Source organism: Lathamus discolor, chromosome 3, assembly GCF_037157495.1.
Source record: "Lathamus discolor isolate bLatDis1 chromosome 3, bLatDis1.hap1, whole genome shotgun sequence".
Classification (NCBI taxonomy): Eukaryota; Metazoa; Chordata; class Aves; order Psittaciformes; family Psittacidae; genus Lathamus; species Lathamus discolor.
Window position 1 is genome coordinate 45,041,338 of NC_088886.1, and position 26,336 is coordinate 45,067,673.

The 26,336-nt window shown below is 39.4% G+C and overlaps 1 protein-coding gene across 8 annotated transcripts; it reads right to left on the reverse strand.

The window, feature by feature from the left end:
• Positions 1-61: 61 nt before the first annotated feature.
• Positions 62-23,892, reverse strand: MFF (mitochondrial fission factor). 8 transcript variants are annotated; one of them, XM_065674980.1, is made up of 10 exons: positions 23,615-23,892; positions 21,590-21,701; positions 19,100-19,317; positions 18,027-18,199; positions 17,149-17,237; positions 13,169-13,243; positions 9,712-9,870; positions 4,073-4,135; positions 1,242-1,326; positions 62-904 (listed from the first exon to the last, which is right to left on the reverse strand). In XM_065674980.1, the coding sequence occupies exons 3-10, from the start codon at positions 19,314-19,316 to the stop codon at positions 773-775; spliced, it is 993 nt and encodes a 330-aa protein (XP_065531052.1). In that variant the 5' UTR covers position 19,317; positions 21,590-21,701; positions 23,615-23,892; the 3' UTR covers positions 62-772. The 8 variants fall into 8 exon arrangements, with proteins under 8 accessions (XP_065531052.1, XP_065531050.1, XP_065531054.1 ...); XM_065674978.1 differs by lacking the exon at positions 21,590-21,701; XM_065674982.1 differs by lacking the exons at positions 13,169-13,243; positions 21,590-21,701 and having other exon boundaries at positions 23,615-23,890.
• Positions 23,893-26,336: the final 2,444 nt, after the last annotated feature.

Sequence of the window (26,336 nt, forward strand, 5' to 3'; positions counted from 1 at the left end):
CGTCAAAGACTCATAGTTTAGATGAACCCTCAAATTTTCTTAAAATTATATCAAACAGTGGTTGTGATGGGGTTTGATAATTTTATTAAATATACTACATCAGTATCTTGTATTCCATAATCTTCTGATCGCTCACACACTGAACTGCTTAAAAAGGTATTTTATAGAAAAACATCTGCAAAGTTAACACTAAAAAAAATACATATTACACACCTCTGGACAATCTGCATGTTAGCAAAAAATTCCTCGTATTACCTGACCTGAACATGGGCTTAAACAAGTAACATACTCATGAAACAGGACACACTCCTTGGAATATGGCACACCTCAAACTACTCAGACTAAAGAAAAACTAGTGCAATCGTGTTTAATTGCATCTAACAACAGAACAATAAAGCCTACACTTTATACTCCTTTGTTTTTATATTTTTTCCAAACCCATTCCATTTGCTCTGTTCCCACCACAAAAAACCATCCAGTGATTATTCCTGTAAATCACTGTCCTTACACTGCATGAAGCACACTTGGTTTCAGCTGATCCATATTTACACTAAAGCATGCAAAGGGGGATACTGCAAGTATTTGCAATGCAAACCTGTTAAATACATTATAACTGAACAAGGTGTCCCTTTAACACTGCAAGTCTATAGCCTTTATCTGTGGTGGAAGTTTCCAGTGTATGAATTATAAAACAGCATACAATTCAGAAACAGAAACAAAGAATTTTGTGAATTTCTTGTATTTTCAACAACTAAATCTTTCCGAGCCGTGTCTAGCGCCGAAACAAAAGCCAGCTGTTGAGTAGACAGAAAGCTACAGTTATTGAATACATGATCATTTCCCTCTTAGCACGCTCTTTGTTTTCTTCTTCCAGAAGTTGTAGGCGGCGATTAAGTTTGATTATCTAAAAATAAATACAGGTTTTTAATAGTTCATTAAAAGTTGTCAGACTTTCTAGAAGCTTCTGAATAATCATGTAAAATTAGTATCTCATAAGGATTTTTAAATACTTGATAATCTGGCTTTCTGCCTTCAATCACTAGTGATCAGATCTTGCTGTCCCTAATAAGTAGGAACAGAAACACCGCTGGGCTCTCCAGATTCCCAGAACAATACAGGATAGGTGAGGGCAGTCCAGCATGGGTACAGAGAGGATTCGTCACTATATCCGTTATGGATACCTTTGCAGCCACACAGAAAACATGTTTCCCCGTTTTATTATCAACTAGTGCTTTACATACCTGTCGCCTTAAGGAAGCGGCATCTACAACTGTCATGTCATCTGGTGTTCCCTCAAGCATAGTATCAAAGCTGGAAAGACCAGATCTATCAAATATGGGAGATAGTAGACACAAAGATTAGAAAGTACCAGATTTTATCAACATTGTAGTAGATATGTCTTTTGGTGATGACAGAGAGAAGAATGATAAAACTTTTTTCCAGCTTTTACAGAATCATCTATTTCAATAGGATCTTAACCGAATAAAGCACAAACACACAGGAATCAAGTTCTTGACTGAATCTAGGCATATCACTCCCCACGTTTAAATATTTTTGAAGGTTCTCCATGCAGACAGACTTCTTGCTGTCACGTGGTCTCTCAAAAGGCTCTTTCTAGTCATTTAACTGATTAATGAAGCCTAGAAATTGTCTGAGCTAAAATGCCAATGTTGCAAGAAGCCTGGCAACAGATTAGAAATAACCAAATGAAGACTTGGGAGAGGATTTGGTGTCTTATGCTCGGTACCTACTTAAATATCCCAAGTGGACAGCTAGTGAGGTTAATGATCTCAGTCACATTAATCTCAGTATTTTAGGCACAGAACTTTGCAAATAAAGAGTCTAGTGCCAAGCCACTGCTTGCTCCACTTTGCATAATTTGTTCCTAGAGCACCTCTCAGTTTTCTTAATGTAGTGATTCAGAGAAAGCATTACTCTAACCCCAGGGTTAGTTAATTAAATACAGCACATTTATTATAGGTTGGGAAGTGGCAGAAAGTCTGCATAAAGCATCACCTAAACTGAATAAAATAATATCACAGCTACCAAATTCTCAACAAAATACACCTAAAAGAATATTTAGCATTTAATGACAGTTATTGGTCAATTTCTAACTAATGTGAATACAAGTAGAATTCCTGAAGCTTGCAGAAAGCACTTATGGGCAGATACTACTGTTACACTGCATGTTCTTTCATCACTTTCAGCAAAGTTCTATGGAACACCCTCAGCTCAGGCAAGACTTCTGACAAATTGTCAAGTTCCCCTGTATCATTAACATTGTTCATTAATATCACTGTTCATTAATATATTGTTTCCAAATAGCAATTGTTGTTTCTAAATGAGAGTTGCATTAGTCTGGAGTTAGGCAATGAGAACCTTGAGCAACACTGTATAAAAGACAGGAAGTTAATTATAGAATCATAGAATCAATTAGGTTGGAAAAGACCTTTAAGATGATCAAGTTGAACTGTTACCCCAGGACTGCCAAGGCCACCACTACACTATGGCACCAAGGGCCTCACCTACACAGTTTTTTAATGCTTCCAGGGACGGTGACTCCACCACTGCCCTGGGAAGCCTGTTCAAATGCCTGATTACCCTCTCTGTGAAGAGATTTGATCTGTGTTTTTTTTACATTGAAGGGTATACAGTGAGAGGGAAAACTTCTCCAGGTGGAATCAGGATAGAAACAGCTTTTAAGTAAAGGACAAGTCAAATAACTGTCAGTCAGTAGAGTCATAGCTGTTTTAAAAACACACTATGGGACAAAAGGAAAACAAGTTTTGGCAACTCCTTTTGTTAGAAAAATATTTCCTCATTAAGACTATTATTAATTTCATTCTAAGAAGACTTCAAACATTCATTTAATTTATGCTACTTATACTACTTGTAGTTCTTTCAGTTTCAGCAGTATTAAAAAGAGCAAAACTGCTGGGGTTTGGATTTTCATTTCCTCAGTGTTGTGAAGCTCACATTGCTAACTCAGCAAAGTTATTTTAAAGTAAACTAAAGTTAATTATTATGAACATTCCTACTGTTAAAGAAAGTCTGCAGCTTTGCACACACACACACACACACACACACACACACACAGATAAAGCAGGTTTTCCTTACTACTACTCCTGGCTCCTACTACTACTACTTTGGCTCCTCCGAAAGCCAAAGAGATTTCTGAGGAGGATCTTTTTGCAGCCATTTTTTAATTTGTAGTAGATGGTAAAAAATTAGGAAATTCCACCAGATCCAGGCTGCAGTTTTCCCTCACCATCTCTTGGGAAAAGCAGAGAGGTTCATCATCCCAGTGAGATGGGCACACCTCCCTCCCAGGTCATAAAAATTTAATATAAAAGTCACTATATATCACTACTGCTCTAGCAACTTCCAAACCATTCCAGGTATTACATTGAGAGGGTTATCAGCAAGAAATCTCTTGAGATAATCTCTTGGACTGTTACAAAAATTTAACTCCTGAGTTAGAGAAGAATCACCTGCTTGAATCTAGTGTCTACTTAGGTACAAAAGTAATCTCCATTTCAATGAAGACACAGAAGCAGTGACAAATGGGAACAATCAATGGGGGACTTTTTTTTCCCCTTCATCCTGAACTATGTGTCAATCTTGCATCCAGTTTCACTGAAACAACGTCAATCCACCAAGCCAATGGCAATGAAAAGGCATCCAGCTCCAACTAACAATCACAGGCATATTACCTGCAAACACCTAGAAAAAAAATGTGACCAATTCATTCATCAAGACTAATTTTTCTAGCAATAACAATATGAAACGCACTGCTAAATAGCAAATACTGGAAGTATACTGCTGATGTAATTTAAGAGCCTCCCCTGACACACTGAGTCGGAATTCTGCAGCTCATTGTATCTAATAGACAAGTGAGGTCTTTGCAGGTGACTTGGATGAGTAAGGAATAAAGGCCTGAAGAATCTAAAGTTGAGAGGGCAGACAGAAATAAGCAGTGTTTTGAAATAAGAACACTAGACACAAGGGAAGCAGAAATGTGAATTTTAGAAACTAAATTAGTGGACCATGACTGACAAAAAATACTCTTTACCTGGTGTTGTCATGATGAGGGTTAGAGGAAGTGGCAGCAGCTGACCCACCACGTAACATTAGCCTACAGCAGGTTTTTGTAGATAGAAAGCACAGGACAGAAACAGGAAATGACAAAGAGAGATAAGAGGTAAACCACATAGAACAAAGGAACATCAAAATTCTTCCACTCTAGATTGTATGATGTTTAAACACAATATATCTATTTATTTTGTTGTATATTACACTCTTATATCTCTGAAATTTAATCAACACTGAATGTTTAGCTAAGGCATGCAGGCAAAATTTTTGATGATACTGCTTCATTCATGGAAGACAAACTGTTGGAATAGAGGTTTGGGCGGAGGTTATCAGCCTTATAAAATAACCCTGGGAAATTTCAGGTTAAACCACAGCCCCAGAACAAAACCCCATGCAACAATAAAAAAAAACCCCAACCTTGTATCTACACATAGTTATAAAAACCTTTTAAATCATCCTCTCTTCCCTCTAGGGAAGTGGGAGATCTGTCTTTTCTTTATTCACCTATGCTAGATGTAATTCAGAAAATGTGAGCTAGTGTCCAGGAAGAGGCGATTAAATGCTTCAAGTGGACTGTATGAATATCCTGCAAATGTTGCTCTTTCAATTTATTTTCCTTTTCTTTCTAGGCATACAGGAAGAAAAGGTAGAGCTTTTTATGCTCCTAAAACTATATAATATACATTCACTTTGCAATAAGAAGTTACTATGTTTACAGAATACCAGCAGTACTTTCTATGGACAAAGGTACTGGACAAAGCCAGTACTATGTGTTTTTCAGTGCCTCTGGTAAGAGGTATTAGTGTGCCACATCTATGCTGTGTAACAAACCATTCAAGAGTCTGGAATATTTTTTTCAGTTTCCTTCATTTTCCCAAAGCCAGTAAGAGGTACTTGTACCATGCATTTAAACCATCTACACTCCAGGCTATGAAATAAAGGACAATCTAGGTAGGTGAAGATCTTTACAGCAGGTACATTTAGAAGGAAGAAGCTTGGTGCTGAGGTGGCTGGGAGAACATGGTGGCCTGGCTTGAAAACAGGCAAAGAACCATGCAAAAATATCACAACCCCTAGTTTCATTTATAAGGACTGGAATCTATGAGCCTTAGTAAACTCTGCTATCTGATACAATACTTACTGGGACTGGGACCTACTCTAATCAGCACCAAAAATCCATGCCACAATGTTTTTCCATCTCGTACGTAAGATAAACCAGTATGATGTGCTTTACCAAACAGAAAGCCCCATTCCCAATATGTACAATAGGAGAATATCTACCTGAATGCATGAGGTCTTGTAGAAAGTTATCGAAAAAGTATTCCTATTCTATAATCAGAGAAATAATTCACCTAGCCTCAAGTCGTGTCTGATGGATGCTAAAACTAAATACTCTGAGAAAAGAGTAAGAAATTCAGCAAACAGCAGCTATGGAAAAGGTAGATTTTCTCTCCAAACAGAAGTCACCTGTAATTGGTGGATATGTGAATGCCAACTTGTCAGTATCCAGCAGGCACTTCCCACACCATCTGACATAGGACAGTATTTGTGTAACTAGAATAATAAGCCTCAAATACTCTCTTAAGTCTTGGACTCTGCGGCGTTCTGTGGCAAACAAAGGTTTACAACTGTTGTAGAACTAACCAATAGTTATTCACACTACCCTTCCCCAGGAAAGCCACAGGCCTGAAGGTAGCTGAAGGCTATAACAAGGAACAAAACTAGAGCACACTCTGGAATCTGTGCAAATCAGAAACTTTGAATACAAGTCTTCAATCACACTTCCCAACACAGACAGGCTGTTAAGAAGCTGCCCCCGATTTCTTCCTTTTCTTTGCAGTTACCATTTTATTTCTTTACAGGTAGACTCAAACAGATCACCAGAATATTCTCCTGCCTCTCCCACATTTTTTACTTGCTTGGTTTTATATATCAACAAAAAAATCATTCTGTAGATCACAGTGGCCTCGTCACTGAGATCACCAGCAAGTTTTTGATAAATACAGTATGCACGAGTATAATACAGTCAAGATATTAAGTACATGGCCTTCTTGTTAAAAAGGGAATAAGTGTATTAAAACTGAATTTTCTGGCTACTTCTTTCAATTCCATTCTAAACATTAAGACATGATCAGAAGAAGCCAGAAGTCCAAGACCATGTATACTCAACACTTCACTATTTCACTGCAAATACATCAGCAGCCTGTAACATGAATGGAATGCACAGTAATACAATTTAATCACAGCAGGAAAGCAGGCAATAAGACAATAACCAAATAAATCTGGTCTGTCTTCCACTGCTTAGAGTGGAGCATGCAGTGGAAATCCCACACTAATGATGCAATCATAAACACATGGTCTGAGAGGAAAACAAGAAGGTGTGGACAATCTAGGTACCTGCATCCAACTTCCATAATTTCTGTGCATGACAGGGGACTTAGACCAGCATATTCTCTTTGTTCAGCAGAGGTAGCAGCTATGTCCACCTATTGCTGTACTTTAAAACCCCTCTGGAAATCTTAGAAAGGCTGTAAGAATGGGTACTAGGGCTTTACAGACATGTTCTGGACATTAACTGGGTAAAAAGCTCAGCGTCTGAAGTACAGAAAAGATTGGTGGACTGAAGAATTGGAGACTCGATGAAACTGCTCTCCTCGCTTGTCTTGGTGCTTTATACCTTTACTTCAACACAGCAAAGGGCTACTACTTTTCCCAGGCTCCTACACATCTGCAGACCATTTCATTTTAGTTTTGAACTGTATTACCACACTCCTAAGTCACATGTACCCCTCTTTGATGGTGTTAACTCGCATACTATTTTATTTCTACCATGAAAAATAACATTAACTTGCTCAGGATAAAGAGCGATCTCATAACGCCTCAGGATATGATTATGTGCTTGAAGTCTGACATTTAAGGACAGTGGCTTTTTAGAAACAGCTATCCTGAGGAAAGCCAATAGAAATAAATATCCTTTTCTTTTTCTCCTAAATAAAAAGCTATTGATCCAAAAGATGAAGAATACAGTACAGATTTCAACACAACTCTATTCACATAGGAAATTGCCTTTCCTCCTGCATTTAAGACATCACTAAAATCCCCTTAAATGCATTTTTTTTGTGTGTTTGCTTTATGTTTGTTTGGGTTGGGTTTCATTTGTGGTTTTGTTGTTTGGAATTTTTTTTTTCCCTTTGTTTTGGTTTTGCTGCCTGGAGCATGAAATATGAGTCTTTAAGAGACTGACACTAGGTTTAGGGCCCTCCAGTCATTCAACAGAAACTGAAGCAGAAAAATGGTTAGAACTGGAAAACCAAACTGACCTATTGCCCTTGTCCAAGCTGAAGGAAATGCAAGAGTAAACAGACAGTGTAAACAGTGATCATTAAATTGTTGCCCATTTAAATAGCCTAATATACAAGCAGTGCCAGCTAAGCTAGGCATAATTCATTATCTGCAGCAGTACAATCAGCACCCACCATTAGCAGTTTTAGTAGATTGGAAAATAATTTTATAAACAAAACCTCACAAAAACCCCAAAACTCAAAAAAAAAAAAATGCAAGCCATGAAACAGGTTAAAAATATTTCCAGTGAGTAACACAGATCTTGTTCATTTCAAAAGAGCTCTTCTAGTATAAAGCATAAAATGTTTAAATAGATAAGGTTTTGAGATAGAAAGCACATTACACAGAGCAAAAGAACAGAGGCAGGTTTGGAGCAATTTAAAATGAACGCTGTTTTGCAACCATGCAAGTGAATCATCCAAATTTCACATTCCTAAGCCAGCTGTAGAATAGCGGTGGGTATCTAAACACCCAATCACAAAGAATACACTTTCACCTTATTGAAAACTCCATTATTTTGGCACCTATTTGTTCACAGGTGACTAGAAACAGGTTTTCTGGTTCTTCTAGGAAGGTTAGTATGGACATCTCAAAAACTAACCCAAACCAGGAAGAGTAATGCTGGTTTTGAATGATTCAGAACCCTAGAAATTTCCTGATAATTGAAGTAAGTTGAAAGTGTATGCTTTCCATGTGTATGTGTATGTTTTCCAGAATCCAAGAAAACATAGGGAAGATCATGCCTAATGGAAGCCAGGAATAAAACCTGTTAGCTTCAGCTGCAGGCTGGGGGAAGGGTTAGAATTTCAGTCTCTATGTTAACAAGAACTGTTGGCACAGTATCCATAAGTCCTATTATTCACAGACAGTAGAATGCCTCCTTTTCTGGTACCTTTAATTTTGTCAAACAAAGCAAACTTGTAATTCTATTTTTTTAATACTCACAAAGAGAAAAAGTATTACTGCTGTTCAACTGCTGACAAGCATCAAAGTTTTTTAAGTCCCAATTTAAGAACATAAAGGTCAGTAACACTGGAGTTCTATGTTAATGCAGGCATTTATATACTGTCAGCTCAGCAAACATGGTGAGCTACAGGAGGTGCTCATTTGGAAGGTAACTGCAAATACACAGACATTCACAATAAGATTGGCTTGATAGTCACATTTTATTAGCAAAACAACTAGAAAATCACTTAACTTCACACTACTAGCTATGAGGAGTGCTGCTGGGATATTAGTAACCAGAGGCAGAAGGCAAATTTCAAAAGAGCTTCCTAGCACAGACCACTGATGGGCTGCAGGAGGAATGAGCTGTTCCTCACACTGTTCTTTCCAATTATCTCCTCTAATCTGACAGCTTGGGCAAGCTGTAGAGGACTCAGCTAGCCCTTCACTACAGACTGTGTGGATTTTTACCTGGCCCTCTGTGCTAGCATAGTATTGAAATTAAAATTGCTTTTGGTAAATTAATTTTGCCACTGTTAGTCTTTGTAGAAGTTTCTGTATTGTTAATCATACCACTCTTGTAACACTTCAAAGTGGCAAAACAGTCCAAGTGGGCAAAACTCCACTGAAGAGAACAGAAATACTGCACAATGATTGCATTGAGTCTTGTTTTGGCTCATTACCTCACATTAGCTTACCCACAAAACCAGAGGCAGCATTAATCAGAAGAGCAAAGAGCTTCTCAGTATACATTGCCTTTCTTGCTCTCAGCATCCAGCAAAGCAGTCACCATCAGTTGTACATCAACCAGATATAACTATTCCAAATATAAACTGAAACAGCCCAAAGTCTTGACACATTATCAAGAGCAGAGTCTACAATGCCTTGCATAATATTCTACCCTGTTTCTGCATATTAGTTTTAATGCTTTATGACAACATCAACCCAATCTTACTGATTTGCACCATTGCTCACCAACAGAAAAGCAGAAGACAAGGCTAACTAATTTGCAGGGTTAGGGTCAAGTATTAATTGCAGAAAAGAGTTGACAATCTGGGAACAGCAAAACTGTTTGCAATCACAGACTAACACTTCCTCTTTTGATTTTTATTTGGAAGAAAACCAAAACAATGCTATATTTGATTGAAACAGAAGCATTTTGAAATGTGAATTTTGGACAATTAAGTTGCTTATGGATAGTGGAAGCAAAGGAAAGCAAAACCAAATAATTTCATCTCATTATTTTGTCAACAAAAACCAAACTCCACTAAAAAGGAGAAAAGAAAAAACAAAAAGCAGCAAAAGCTGGCAGAATCAGTGACAACCAATCACCTGCGGTTTTCATCCAGCACATCCAACACCTGCTGGTAAGCCCTACGAGTGGAAGACTGGATAAACGACAAAATGCCACGAGCAGAGTAAAGATTAGTTCCATCTTCAGGTAACATATTGGGAGGACAGATACGAGCCTGTTGCAGTGATGGTGTCACACTGTTCGTACGAGCATAGTAAATGGAGAGAGAAATACTATAGTCAGATTTTAAATTAAAAAAAGCTTTTCAGATACAACCCATTCCAAAATGCTTATTGCTTGCTTTTGGTTTACCCTTCTCCCACCACAGTAAGGCAACACTCCCAAATTCTAGTAGCATTGGGATCATGAGCTACATTCATATACATTCTTCAAACGCAAGTAATATTCCAAGGACACAGGTTTGCTCTGTTATATAAGTTAGTTTTAGAGAGGCCTTGCTCAACTAAATCTGTACCTGTTGAAGTCAGTATTCAAGTCCTCACTGATATCAGAGAGAAAAGTGTTTTAAAAGCACTGCCATTTAAAAAATAAATCTTACACATCTCTTTTCGAAACACAAGCCTTTTTTCAAACGAGGAGAATCTCACACAGCCTCTTCAACAAAGTTTTTCTTCAAGAGGCGACTAAAGATCATGATCGTATTTTGTTGTGCGCTTTGATTTGCATTGAACAAAGTTTAAAGGCAACTGCAAGAAATTCCAAAGCAAGCACAGAATTTGTATCCCCGAGACAATAAATTACATGATCTGTTTTTTTGACTAGGATGCAAAGTAATAGTTAAAATACACAGGACTGAAATTCAAATGTGACCACTTGGATTATGCAAACCTCATATCTGCCAGATAGAAATTAGTTCTGATAAACTGCTTTTGATTTGCTCATGCTTCTTTACATTCAACCTGACTTTACCCACATTTTCCTTCACACATCAAGAGAAATTTCTAATATATTTTACTCCAAGAATAAGCATTCATAATTCAACACATTTCCTTGCTACTTGTGATTTGCTCCAGCAGTTTTTGGATTTAGAATGCCAATCTTCCTGCTCTTGGCATTTTAAAGAAATTAAGCAAACCATTAGTGGCCACGTGCTTGAAAGCTGGTTTGATATTTGGATAATTTCTGGATGGGTCATGACTCTATGGATACTCTAATTTTGAAGAGAGCTGCTATGCAACTGGCTGGCACCAAGATCATAAAATAGAGTAAGAAAGAAAATTCAATTGAAAAAAGGCAGATTCAAAGCATGTTATGTCACCCACAGGAGAGTTCAGGCATCCCATGCTTCAGGAGACACGCAAAGACAGCAGTGGCTGGTGCTTGACTTAAACTGGTCATTACTTATTACCTAAGCTGCAGATATCTTTTCATGCTGCTGTAGAGTACATTTGGACAACAGAAAGTAAAAAGGAAACATCAGATAACATCTGTGTCTTCTTTACAACTTTTTTCACTCTCCAGGACTTGTAGAATCCACCTTTCTTCTGTATCTATGATGACTTCTGGTTTGCAATCAATGGCAGTGGTCACACCCACACATTATAACTTTGGAGATGCCAATATTCACTAGAAAAATACCAAGAAGCAGGGGCAAGTACGGAAATATTGCCACTAAAGTGAGTTTGTGAAAACTTCTACTCCTTCGTGCATTTGCTGGCTTGAGGCAAATGAGGGTAGAGTTGCAGGCTTGAACTCACAGCATGTTTTACATTTAAAGTAGTTTTTCCTATTCATCACTTCAGAGATCTACAGAATAGGTGGAAAGACAGCTTAGGAAAAAAAAAAAACAAAACAGCTTAACAAACAGTATTTAGGCATACTGCAAATTAGAAGATGTTGTGGAATTCCTGTTGTCCAGAATGGCATTGCTGTAAATACCACAGTAATGTTATTTGCATACAAAATTTTCTCTAGCTACTGAAAAAAAACACCCCGAACTATTTAACTAAAACTGCACAAAATTCTCTAGAAAAAAGTTAAAGTTACATGTTGGATTCAATGATCTTACAGGTCCTTTCCACCCTAAATGATCCTATGTGCTGATTAAATAGAAACTGTGCTTTATGGGGAAAATTCAAGGCAGGCTTCAGAACTGGATAATTCCTAACCCCATGGTCTAGTCCCTGCACTACTTTATGCTTGTTGTTTATAGGTAGCTTGTAAGAAAAGGCAATTTCAAGAGTTAACTTCATTTTAAGATATTATTTAATTCTTACTTAAGAGAATATTTAGTTTGCTAAATGATTTAGTTATTTAAAAGATTTAAAGCTATTTGCTCCAGCATATGAGCCAATCTGTACAGCTACATGAAATTACTTGTATCTTCTCCACAAAGGCTATTGCTAATTTTTACATCCTTCTGAACGTGCATAGTTTGAGAAATGCCTCTCTCTTCCTTTTTGTTTGAAAGAAGGAATAATCAATTCTATGAAGGTCTCAAATTTCAGGATTAAGGAATACAGGGGAAAAAAATTCTAATACAAGGAAAATCCTGTAACATTTACTATGACTGCTTATCGTAAGACCTTGTGGCTATCCCCCTTCTCTCATCCATTTCTAGCTAAATGGTCATACTCCTAGGTATATTTTTGTTTCCAACTTCTGAAAATGAATTTTTATATACAGCTCCAGACACTTATTTTAGCACTCCCTGGTTACAAACACCAGTCAACTCCAGAGCCTGGAACCAAAACAAACATGAAATTGCAGAAATTACTATGGAAGAGCACAGTAACATTCTACTATGCAGTTTTTAGCTTAGTAATCTCCCCTAAACCTTCTCAAAGCATGTGTGATGTAAACAGGTTTAAATTTAGGTATTTCTCAGACTTACAGTTCTGGAAGTATTAAATGAGAGGTAAACAGCTTAAACTAATTAAGGTTACTTTAAATTCAACCACACAGACTGTATTATTGTTACAGAGGGGCACACCATCACCTTTTCCCCCTCAGCTTGCATGAAACACAGAATTTCTCAAACTGTGAAATTGAATGCTCTAGAGATGTGTTTTCCTGAGGGAAAGGCTGGAGCAGAAAAAAAGTTCAATGCCATCCCCTTTTCCATGCGCTCTTGGTGGTTTATCGACTTCCAGCGTGCAAGTGGAATCCTTGCTTTCACCACTGGCTGACAATGGCCACCAAAAATCTTTGATTCTCCAGCTATTCTAAAACAGCCAAAGACTCAAGAAAACTTAAAGAAAAATGAAGCTTCAAAATAGTTTTAAAGTCGGCTTAGTTAAAGCTGCCCCTTTCACTTGCTGGCAGGTATTTTTCCCTATGTTCTTTACACAGGAAAACAAATTGGCCAAGTTTGAGAAACCCTGTAGCAAAATTAGAAGCCACACATACAGTGCAGCAAAGGCCATTTCAAATTTTAAATTCTAAACTACAGATACTTAGAAGATTAGTACTGCACAGAGCAACATAATTAAATACATTCTTGATTTTCATATACTAAGTAACATGTAGGCTTACGTGCAATCCTTAGTCGAAAGAGGTGACTGGAACCGTGGCATTTTATTTCTTGAGACAGTATCTGATCTGTGCCACCTTGAATAATAATTGTAATCTCTTAAGTAAGCATCCTTATAAAGGGATTGTAATTTAGAGAGCTGTCATTACTGCTACACAGCTAGACAGTTACTGTAAAGCAGGTGCCTACTTGTTAGTCTCAGGGTTTTTAAAGGCATTTGAGAATTACTGTCTTTGGTGAAAGTCAAATTCCAAAAAATTCCCAGATCTGTCTCTGCATGCAACTGGATGACAATGAGAGGAAGATAACAGAAGAGAAACAACTGTTTGTACCATGTAAAGAACACTGTGATAGCAGCCAACTTTTTCGCTTTAACATGACAGATTATTCCAGAACATTTCATCCTGTCACTTTGTAGGTCATGCACTGGAATGTGCACAGTAGATCTGAACATTCTGTCCAAGTAGGACAACAATGTCCTTGATTAAAGCTTGAGTATTATAGCCCCATTCAGAAAGTAAAGTTTTTAAAAGGCAATGCCTCCATGTACCTTTTCAGTGGAGTCCTCATCATGGCATCCAAGTAGACTATCATGTCTATCAAGGAAGTTGAGGTATGAGTGAGAGATACAAGCATTAAAAAAAACCCCAAACCAATAAACCAAAAGGATTTGGTGTTTGTTATTTTTTTTCATAGGAATTAAGTATTTAAAGTAAAACATGGACTCTCTTTCCTATTTGAAGATGTGAACCAGACACCAACAAGCACAGGAATAAGGAGCTGATCTTTGTCAAAGACATTATATGAACTTATAAGTCAAGCCAGTTTTGATGAAGCAGCAATGTACCATGACAGTAATTAGAACAAAGATTATTTCTTTTAGCAAACAACTGGAAGTAGCTTTACAAGCAGATAGTTTCTTGTGGTTTTGTACCACTGGAAAAAAACAGTACTTCTAGATGACAAAGAAATTTCAAGGTGATCTAAGTAACAGATGTACATTTCCTGTGGTGTAAAGTATATATTTGTAGTAGAATTTGCCTACTTAAATGGTCTAATTTGTCAATAAGAAAGCTAAACTTAGAAGACATGCACCACATTTACTGTGAATCTCTATTAGAGATAGTAGTCCATGAACTAGGTGATACCTAGTACTATCTAAGGGAGTCTAACTTATATCAAGCAGGTAGGTTTTCTTGTAATACCTATTTGGAGACATACAATAACACTTCTGCATGGGCAGCTTCTCTAAGTAGCTATCACAGTGAAAGCAGAATGCCTCCTTACTGATTGTGTTTGTAGAATCACTACTTCTGGTTTTATGTACATGAAACTTGCAGATTTAGTTTGTTTGATTTTTTTTTTCTTTTTCAGTATACAGCATATGTCCTGTGGCCCAAATTGTGAGGAAACAAGAGCCAAGAGATATCTTTTTCATCAAGTACAAAAGGCCGAATTTGTGTGAGCCATATAAATTCCACCACGAACACTGTGGTTCTTGTAATCTGAATTCACGGAATATTCTCCCGAGAGTTAGCCAGGTACACAGTCACATTCTTCATTTGGAGACTGACAAAACATGGGTGAGGGAGAAATGCCAGACTTGGCATCACTGACAGTGCCACAGCATGTTCAAAGTGATTTCTTTTTTTGGATCATACTGGTTCAGAAGGTCAGAAGCAGCAACGATGACAGAAAAAGAAGCAATTTCTAGGAACCTCAACAATTTCAAAGCAGATGGTCTACACATTAGGCACAGCATATCTTCTGTCATAAGAAAACAAGTACTTGGGAGGCCAAGAGATAAATGAAGTTCTGCTAAAATACATTATCTGCAGGTCAGCAAGTGTGGATGCTGCACTGAAGATTGTTAGCTTCTTCCACATGGGCAGAAAAGAGTACAGATACAGCAGGCTCAGTATTAACTAGCAGTTATTTTCCATACAAAGAGAAAAGAACCTGGATCAATCTAAAGCTTATATAATTTTCTTAAAAGACACTGATAATGGAAACTGCTTGGCATCAGAAGTTTGACATTATTTGACAGACCATGCAGGCATTAGCATGGACACCAAGAGAAGAAAACTAATCTCCAGATCTGTCATAATTCCCTGGCTTTTGTAAATGATAAACTGAGTCACAGATCACATCCTTTTTAAAGGATTCTGGGTGTACATAGTATTGCTAAGCCTCTGAAGGGCTGCTAGTAGGTTCATAAACTGGGACAGCAAATAATATTCAGACCATCTAAAAACCGTAACTCTATATATAGCTACTGAGCAACAACAAAGCACACAGGTGAGTTTTACAGAATTAGGATTTTCAGATTCAAGAAGTCCAAACATGTGAGAAATCTGACAGCAACTGGATACACCCAGTCAGAGCTGATCATGACAGTTTCTCAGATGTCTGACTGGGCAGACACAGCCCACGACTTTCAGAATACTAAACTAACCTGGGAAGCAAGGATAACGGAATTACAAAAAATCCAAGAATTCGTACACCATCTGTTTTTCCTTTAAATGCAATACATGAAAGAGTGGCAAAGCAGAGCTGGTAATATGGAAGGGGTAACCTTCTTCACAAGGAGCTTTCATCACGTCAAGGCTATCTACTTCAGCAGGCATCATGTGCAAACTATCAGATAGTCAAGGCCATTCCTACAGTGAAATTCTAGTATGTCCGGTCCAACAGGACATAACTGGATGACCATAGGATACCATAGGGAACTTGGGCACTTAGTAGGCTGATAGAACATTTGGAGACGGAGTTGATCAGGAGCTTAAGGATCTGAATCTAGTTTTGCCAGGTCAGCAAATACATATGACTCAGCAGACTTGAGTACCTAGACACGTGCAATCTGTAAGCTTTTATGAAACAAAAGTCTGATTAAGAAACAATATATGCAACAATATTCCCATGAAGATCTGGAGGAAGAGAAGGAGAATTATAACATGTCTGGAACATGCATCAGAGTACATCTATCAGTTTTAGACTAACAAGTAGACAAAGTACATATAGTACCTCCTCGTGCTCCTGCTGTAAACAGAAAACACATTTCTGGGGCATAATTCTATTTTAGACTAAAAATAGGTAGACCCTAAGTAGGCCATGCACTTATTTCCCTCTAGTTATTGAAAATGAAGTTTATGATGATTTAACAATAGTGCTATACAGTCTACATTGGGACAGATTAATCCCATCTTTTAGATCTTAGATTTAAGATACTTCCAACAAGGGAAAGTATTCTTTATGGTAGCTATATTAAAATTCATATATAAAAGATTCCTAAGCATTACATAGCAAGAACAGCTATTGCCAGATGGAAAGATGCTATCTCTCAGAATAAACTGAATAATCAAGGATTATCATATCTAATAAAAAAAAAAAAAAGATCTTCATTACTTCACAAAGCACCATAAGAATTGCTACCTCAGATGGTAACAATAGATGAAGTTTCCAATTCTAAATGCTACTTGACATTTTGGTCTCAAAAAAATTAAGCTATATACTCACAGATTCTCATACATTAAGTACAGAGAATAAGTAGTTTTTATCTGGTTTCAAATACTTATGAATAAATATATATATCCCTTCTATGAAAGAAAACTGTTACAATATGAACAAGGAGAGAACCAGGAATATGTTGGTGCACAAACAACTCAAATTCCTGAATATTCGGGGGAAGGGAGAGGGAATTACACCAGCTCAGAATCTGAAGTAACAATTCACAGTAACCGGTGAAACCAGCTGGGAGCCCACAAACACTGCAAGAAAATATTTCATAAATGAGTCATCTCCCGAAACAAAAAGCATAAAAATTAAGAAAAATGCTGGCCTTCTGATCTTCAAAATTATGCACTTGCCACAACATACAGAATATTAGTTGGACCCCCCCCCCCCCAAATAACAAGGAGATAAGGAACAACGAAAATATGCAATAAAGCTGTAGTTGTGCCCTGCACCCTGTTGCTCTACTCACATGGAATCATTTCGGGCCAGCTGGCCATTCTGTCGAGTAGCGTTTTCGCTCATGGAACGTTCTCTCTTCAGTCTTCCCACTGCACGGATCTGCATGAAAAGAGAGAAAGGAGAAGATAAAAGACAGGGAATTCCAGGAGGCACTTAACTTGCATTGGAGATTTGCAAGTTAGATCTGCCTGCAGATACAAAGGCATGTTTTCATGTTTCACAGTGATTAGGAGGAAGACAATCGGTGACAGGATCTGATGCTGGTAACACGTAAAACCAAGATACAAACTTTGCAATCCTGTAATCTATCCATGTGATCTACTTCCTGTCACCAGAGAAATCTAGTTCTACTGTACGAGTCTAAAGAATATGTAGCTTCCTAAATAGTTTTCAGTTTAAACATGTCAGTTACCATCATCCACCTAGATGCTAATGTTATACCATTCTTTGAAATCATTTTTCAGTTTTGTTAAAACTCACTAACTCTATGTGGTGTCATCTGGTCATGAATCCAGAGGTTAACCATACATGTTAAAAGAACCTTGTTTTCTGACGACCTGCAAATAGAAAAAAATCTGCAGCTTTCTCTTTAATCGAAAGGATTTTTTTTTTTGTAAAAGTATTTTAAGTAGTTCTAATTACAAACTTGTAAGTACTCTGGAAGTACGCTGGAAGCTTACTGAGCATGGCAACCCCTAGCCATCTGCCAGTTAAATATGGAACTTCAGAGTCAGAACTACTACAATGCTAATAAAAATATATTTTACATTTTCCTAACTTATGTTAGCAGAAAGCAGATCCGCACCACAGTAAAGAAATCACCAGTTATTTCACTTTCTTTAGTAGAATGCTTCTCAAGTAAATTAAAAAACCAAAATAAGTACTAGCCTCTTCATTCTGAGGTGTCTGCTGTAGAGGTTTTTCTAGGTCCAAAAAATCTAGTGGTCGATCACTAAGCGAAATAACACGGGGAGGAGTTTTCAATGCCAGTGGTTTGAATGGAGTAGACTGAAGAAGGTCAAGGTCTGGTGGTCTGGAAAATGGAATGTCTTCACTATTACCTGCAAGAACATTAGTTGTCAACAGAAAGCAAGCTGTTCTGAGGCATGAGGGCTAATGTTCAGAAAGGTATCACATCAGTTACTTCCCCTGACTATGCTACATAATTAAGCACACCTTCAACAGGGCTTGTGTGTTAAAAATTATTGTTAAGGTCTCATAAAGACCATATTAATTAGCACTTATCTGAGCAGTTTCTCCGAGAACAGTGATTCTGAATAATCCAGAGCAACATAAATTGTTATTGCAAGTGAGGGGACTTTTGACCTCAAGACATACTCCTATTAATAGCATATTTGGTTAGAAACAAGGTGACCGGGGACGTGAAGATGTCACTCTTTCAACACATAAAATATACACGTCACACATTTTGCAAATTATAAGCAATCCCAGATCTGTCACTGTAAATCCCATGACCATAAATCCTAAAGAAATATTAATAGATTCCACTAAATAATAGACAGATCCTTAACATAATTAACATTCTCATTATAATCAAACACGTTTTGTATGTTTAACATGTACATCCCCAGAACTTCTCATAGTTACTTTAGCTTTTAGTAAATTCAAAACCATCAGTTTTTTATTATTCATATTATTTATATAATAAATAATATAAATAATTATATAATAAACCTTGATGCAGTAAGATAAAGTCAGCAATTAAACTTCCTGTTCATATTTTGTTAAATGTCTCCACTACAAGCTATACCAAAACTATCTGTGTAATATTTCCGAAGTTTAAGAAACTTCCCAAGTCAAAGTTGATGAGCAATAAATGATTGAAAACCACAAGGTTTCTATTTTAAAAAATATACCTATAAATATTTTTGTCCATCCAGAAATTTAGGAAACTAATTTAAATTCTCACCTATTGTTCTTTTATTGAGATGAAGACATACCTGCTACTACAATCCGCTCTGGAACCTGCATAGTTACACTGGCATTCGGAAATCCTTCCTGATCGCTCTTCTCAAGGTCAGCATTTTGAGGAGCTACTTTGAGTTTTTCTGGGACCCTCATGCGCTGACTGATTCCTTCTGTGTATTCCATTTCATACTGAAGGCGATTAATTTCTGCCATCTCAGCAGCTGGAGATGGGAATGCAGCCCCACTCATTCTGACAAAAGAAAAGCAAAAGCTGTAATAGCAATACAGGAAGCCAGCAGAAAGTACGCAAAGGAAGCCCTTCATTCCGATCAGGGGGAAAGTGGTAGGTGATCCTAAATAAACAGGCTTATTTTGAGAAACAAGTTACATGCTAAATTTTATAGGAAGTGTGGTCAGAAGGAGTTGAGAGGTGAGGGCAATGACAGAAGAACGAAGTGATGCTGTAGGCAATGCTCAAAGCTGTACTGAGGGTCCTCAAATTGAGCTGTGACAAAACAACCCACAGAAATTCTGCACGGAATGTACTACTCCGGCACACTGGCTGGCAGAAAAAGAAACACAAACCAACAAACCAGAAAGAATTGGTAGGATCAGTATTTACACAGATTCAGTGTACTGGGATTTGAGAAAATGAAGTCTTACAAAATCGCATGTTGAAAGAGGGGAACAAAAGAAAAGGCTTGGCTTGGGCAGCAGCTTTCTGCTTGATGCCAGTCACCCAGACTCGCTCCATCTTACAAGGATAAAGTTCCTTATCAACAGCCTGTCACATCAGCTTGTAAACCTAGCATATTCATAACCCATTCCCAATCACAGGCAACCCTGTAAACTTCTCACTTCTGAATTTTTCTGCAAATTGGTATCTTACTTTTGCAGAGCAGATATAAGATGCACAGAGAAAGAACAAGACTTTATTTAAACTTAGAAGGGTTTGCCAATACTTTATATATACATTTTCCTAGAAAAATAAGGGCATTTCATATGAAGCAGCAAGGGAATTTCCTAGAAACTGGGCTGTGAAAAACCCTAATATGGTAATTGCTGGGAGCTATATCAAAGATTAAGATAACTGGGTTTTTTAGGTTCAAGGTTGAGAGAAAAATCCTGGAGCTGCACTGGGAGGTGGGCTGGAAAGGGAACTCGGGTAGCTGGGAGAAGTAATTCACCTGGGCAGTGGCCTAGCTGATGGCTCAAACTGAGATTATGGTTATGGCCTCCATTCAGAGAGGGACATCCTGGAGCTGCAGTTGGAGCAGGGCTAGAAAAGGGCTCCCAGCAGAAACTATGAGCTGCAAGGAATACATGGTTGCAAGAATCTTTTCATCCAGGCAATGGTTGAGGGGCCTTGTCAACAGCTCAGACTGAGATAACAGTTATTTTTAGGGTCAGGATTGAGAGAAATGTATATATCTATTCATACATTTACACACATAATATGCTAATATAGTTTACTCCAGCAAGAAATCTTCTAGTGCTTGAAGTATTTCCCTAAATGAAGTGATCTATCTTGGCAAAAAGGCAGGTTTTGCCATGATAATTGCAACTACATTCTTTTACTGGTTTTGGCAGCAAGGCCACGTCTGCTGCTGCAATGTGTGCTTTGATATGCTGAGCATGCAGAATTTAGCAAACAAAATGCCTCAGTGCAGACCATTATCTGGCAGGTGAGACATACCAAAGCTGCTCCTCACACACAAGCAATACTTTCCATGTTTATCAGTAAAACCTCAAACTAATAACAACCTTCAGACAACAGAAAGAAGCACACAGAAGAATCCGGATTGCGCAACACTATATTAAATGCACACATTTAGTTTATCCAAGATGTGATCCATTTGCCAATCCATCCCGGGATCCTCAGTGTTATTTTCAGGACTTCCTATCACTAGAGATCAAATTAAAGAATCTCATTCATCTCAAAGTCTCATGTAATACAGTAGAAGAACTAGGGGTCAGGCAGAAGGCAAGAAAGTCACTGCTCTATGTAAACTTAAAAAAAAAATATTTAGAAAGGAAATATGTGAAGTAATGCAGACTTAATCCACCTGTATTCACTTTTACTGTTTGTACATATCTAGTGAAAGAAACTGGAAAAACCCATTTAATTAAAAACTTTACAGGAGTTTAAGAGGTGCTTAAGAAGATCCGTCATTTCAAAATTCTTAATATTATACTTCAGGGGGGGTCTGTTTCTACCTTTTAGTATTGCAAACTCTTGCAAGACACTGGCTGGATCAGCCGGTGACATGAACAAAGTACACAGTCTTCTGACATTTCCACATTCCAAAAGGTGCTTTTCATTTCAAAACATAGTCTATGATCAGTAAATCATTCCCAGTTCCACAGGAATAAAAATCATAATGTCAATAAAGAGACTGCATTTTAAGAACTTACGAGTACTCAGAATATCTACTGGCAGCAGCTTAAAGAATAGTTAGTGCTCACAAGAGTTGACAAAAGGTGTTTCACCACAGCTTGTTCACTTTCTCATTTGGAAATACCTGTATGGGTCTAATTTTCATGATCAAGTATCAATACACTGCAGCAGTGTTTACACCACAGTTTTCCTAAAGCCTGGCACTGCTTTGTAGGCAAGTGACAACTGCTTTCCAGCTGTAAGGTAAAAAAAAAAGAGGACAGCATTAGAACGGTTGCTTTACAAACTATTTATAAACTAAATAGCACTGTGTGAGTTTAGCTGTACTTGCCAGGGACCTATAGATACAATATCTCCATGTCTTCCTACTCTTGCCTACTTCTCATCTACTTTGCCTATTTGTATTGCAGAATTGTATTTGCTTTCAAAGTGATTTTATTTTTTTACCCCTTTTACAAAGGAACAGCAAAACAGGAAACAGTGAGATTTCAGAAACAGAAAACTTTAAATATTTAAACAGAGCTTGCAAAGAAAACCCTGAGCTATTTAAAGATAACAGAAATCAAACTTACGTTTTCTGTAATGTTCCTGTTACACAAAGCATTTTATAGAATTCATGAATAATAAATTGGGGAGAAGGAGGGTTTTAAAATTGATATTTACAGAACTAAGAAGCTCTAAAGAAGCATGAAGATAAAAAAGAAGTCTAAGAATGATGAGACAATAAAATTACTATTACAATCACAGGATAAATAAAGGACAGAGAGCAGCTGAAGTGCAAATCACCATCAGAGGTGAGGATAAGGGAAGAGAGAGCAAGAGAAGTTACATAGAATTAATTATATGTGTTCAGAAAGACAGAAGGGTACCTCCCTCTGCTAAAAAAGAACATCAGCAGAAGAGATAGGGATGAAGCAATGCGTAAGAACCTGAAGATGACCGTTCATCGGCATTCTGGCAATAATCAGACATCAGCCGTATCTGTGCTGCAACTGGGAACGTTATGCACGCTGCAGATGACCAAGTTAATCAGAGATATGTGAAATCAAGTACCGGTAACGGGACAGCTGTGACAGCACTGAGATCAGAGCAGGCTTTACAACCTACACCTAATTGTAACTTCTCCAGCTACCATGCTGCTTGTTCCTGATGCGGATACTTAACAGCTAGTCTGTTCAAGTACACATAAGCTACAAAGTGCTCCTGTGGCAAGTGTCTAAGATATCCTTTGACAAGTAAAACGGAAAAGGAGGACACACACTATAGCAGCCAAAGGACCCTATTATGGGACCCTAAAATAGTCAGAACATGTACCACAGAAGCATGTGATTGGAGGCTGTGAAATAAACAGAACAATTGGAGGGAAGACAGAGCTGGGTATAGGCTAAATGCCGAAAGTTGTTCTGCACAGTTCGGTTCCATGTGTTGAACCTTGGAAATTCATCACCCCCTCTCCTTAGCACAAGGATGACATGAACCAAAACATGTACCTATTACACATGAACAAGGCAGCAGAATCCCAAGAACATTAAGAGCTGCATTCCTTCAAGTTTGTTTTACTGCAGTTGGAGGTTTTAACACAAAACATCTTTTATTTTTCTCTTAACATTAAAAATACCGGAAACGTTAGGAGGAAAACCATGCCCCAGTCTGAGAACCATTTCTCCGAAACAACCACATATTCACTGCGCTGCGACACCAGTAAGCGCACTCAGCACAAACTGACTGGCCCCGTTATCTAAACATTCCCAGTAACAAGCTGGGAGCACAGGACTGGGAAGCCTGGGCGTGCGGGACCGGGCACCGAGAGGGATGGGGCGGCCACCAACGGGGCGACAGGCGGAAGCGCTCGGGGAGCCGAAGAGTGCTCCGGCAGGGAGTGAAAGGGTTTGGGGTGCGTGAGTTGGCAGCGGCGAGGCATGGGGCGAAGACGCGGACCGGGACACAAGCAAGAGGGGACCTGCGTCTCAGCGGCACAGCGGAGATGGGGCATGGCGGAGATGGGGCACGGTCGCGGGGGGACGACACGGGCTAAGGAGGGCAGAACGCTCTGAGAGATCAGGGAAAGAGCAGGCTCGCCCGCGGCCAGGCCGAGCCCCCCCGGGACAACCTGGAGACGCTGCGCCAGGCCCCGGCAGCCCGTACTCACCCAGAGCGGCACGAAGTCGGCTGGCGAGCCCAGCCCAGCCCAGCCGTGCCCTGCCCTACCCTCCTCTGCCGGGCCGTTCCTGCTGCGCTCCGGACTCGCGGGCGGATGAGGAGGGGTGGTCGTTAAGCGGCACGACACGGCTCCCCCCCACCGCTCAGGTAAGACGCAAACCCCAGCCTGCTTGTCCCCATCGGGCTCCCGTAAGGACTGCCGAGCCGGAGACCCCGCGTCATGTGACCGACAGAGGGCGGAAGCCACTCTCTCTGCCGCCCCGCGTGCGCGGGCGCCGGAGGGCATCCATTTTTAGTGAGGGAAGGCGGGAGCCGCGCAGGCGCTGTGGGGCGCGTCCCTAGGCCGCAGCGCAAGGTCGCAGCGGCGGAGCGGGGCCTGCGGCCGTCCTGCGGGTCGGTGGCCGGTGGGGCGCTGCCTCTCCGGGCACAGGCCTCTGCACGGAGAGGCTTCTTAGCGAACTCGGCCCCGAAGCTTCTTGTCGCCGCCTCCCCGCCTGCGCGACGCAGGGGGGCCTTGTGCCTCTGTAGCTCCCATGTTGAACATGGCTGTAACCAGTGGTGCCCAGGGGGAAGGAACGCACTTAGGGCAATGCTCGCTTCAGAGCGGTGCCACCGCATGTGCTGCTCCTGTGCCCAATAGCCCGCTCCTGCCAACACCGCTCCTTGCAGCCCAGCCGTCTCCGTAGTGTTAACTGTCAAGAAACGTTTGCTGTCAAGAAGCAGAGCTGCTCAGTGTCTTTGTGCTGTGGTGGATTAGCATACTGTGTCATATGCAAACGTAAAGCCTAATTATGTGTTAAGTGGGTGGAAAATCTAGCTTGGCGTGTGATGAACCTGGCACACCACCCCTCTGTGCAAGGGCAAAAGGCCGGTTGCTTTAGGGAGCATTTTCCAAGAGAGAGGTAGTTGCCTAGCTACCGCTCAGAGGCAACTGCACGCTTCACAAACCCCAGGCAGGCGCTAGTTCAGCTGCAGGCCAGACAGGCTGGTAACCTTCACTGCAGCTGTCCTGTGCAACGGTGGCTTTCTTACATCAACCGCCACACCACTAGCATGACTTAAAATGTGTCAGCAAATGTGGCTGATGGAGCCATCCATTTCCTGCCCCACTTAATAATTCTGACCAGCCAGCTGCATCTCCTTATGTCAGCACAACACTTCCAAGGACCCCAGGTGACCCTTACTGAAACTGGCATAGCAGCATCGGCTGCCTACGAGCAGCTGTTCTCTCTCTTGAGGTGCAGGTTATATCAATTTCGTATTCCTTAAAGAAAAAATAAACCTCTAGATTAGCAGATAATATTTTTAAAGAAAGCTGGCTCTGAGCTTTCCCTTTGTTCTCCTTTATGGTCACAGTAAGGTTTTGGAGGTCAAAATGAGCAGCCAAAAGTGTTGAAGCATGTTATCGATCCAAGGCTCACAACTTGCTAGTTCAGCTCTTTACAAATACCAACAGCACTGTTTTACAGAGGGAAGTGGTCTGAAATATGATCTCTCACTAGATTAAAAGTTGTATAACATGGAGAATTACACATTAGTTGCCTTTCAATATATGGCCTTACATTTGACCTCCTGAAACACAAATTGCTGGCCTAAGCAGTTCACCAGGCATTCCCCATCATTCTGTAAGAGAGTCCTCCTCAGTTTTACCTCTTCTCCAAGCTCTGAGATTTATGAAAAAAAAAAAAAAACCCAAAAAACAACCCAACCAAACCCAACCAACCCCCAAAAAACCAACACAAAAACTCAAACCAAAAAAAACCGTACTCTAAGAATTGGTTCTTGAAGCACACAAGAAGTATGGTCTGTCTCCCATGCTTGCCCGTATATACTCCTGTGTTGAGATCAATTACATAACTATTTTTATTCCATTCAGTGTATGACTGTTGTTCCTACATTGGTTTCACAATAAAAGTGGCCACAGACTAGCCATTTGAGTAGTTCTACTCCACAGGAAGTTCTCCATAAGAGACCTGGTGGTGATCTCTAGTGCATCATATTATGAATTACCAGTAGTAGATCTCGATTATGTAAGCCTGTTCAAGCCCCACATATGTTGTCAAATCTCAGAAAGAATCGCATCAGGCTGTATTTACTGTACCCTTATTCCTTTCAGGATGTTCTTTCAGTTTTTTCATTGTGTAGAAGTCCTAGCACAAATGATTTTGACAGTTTTCAAATCTCTCTGCAGATATCACTAATTTTCTTGTTCAGTGATTTAAAAGGCCATCCTTAAGAATGTTGCCTACAACACTGTTGTATCAGTTTGACTTTCAGAGAAGTCTTCCTTTTTTTCATACTTAAATTTTTAATAAATTTAATGAATTTTAATAAATTTAATACGTTAGGTGTGTCCTTTTCTTTCTTCTGCACACAATCTGCTTGTTTGCACGCACTTACAGAGTGCCTCTGGGTACTGTCTTCTCTCTGAGGAAACACTACAAGTCCTACTTTTTTCTAGTTTTTACAGGTTTTGTCTTCCTTGGTGACCAGTCTCTTCCCTTCTTGAACCTGGAGTTAGAGTAGTTCTCTGTCAGCAAACTGCAGGAGTGGCTTCCTTCCAAAGAGGAAGACAACCCCAGCCTAGGCAGGGCAGCAACCTCTCCAGCAAAGGCACAGTCCCACCATACTGTGCCCAGCAAGATAGAGCTGGGGCAATGACATTAAAAGGTTATTTTGACAGTCCAGCAACCATCAGGCAAATGCAAGGT

What these genes read in the sequence shown, in the direction of transcription:
- MFF (XM_065674978.1), bottom strand. Translation starts at nt 19,316, where the DNA reads ATGAGTGGGGCTGCATTCCCATCTCCAGCTGCTGAGATGGCAGAAATT. An exon ending in CCTCATCATGACAACACCAG is followed by an intron (nt 1,327 to 4,072) that starts GTAAAGAGTATT and finishes CATATTTGATAG; the next exon opens with ATCTGGTCTTTCCAGCTTTG. An exon ending in CCGCTTCCTTAAGGCGACAG is followed by an intron (nt 905 to 1,241) that starts GTATGTAAAGCA and finishes ATTTATTTTTAG; the next exon opens with ATAATCAAACTTAATCGCCG.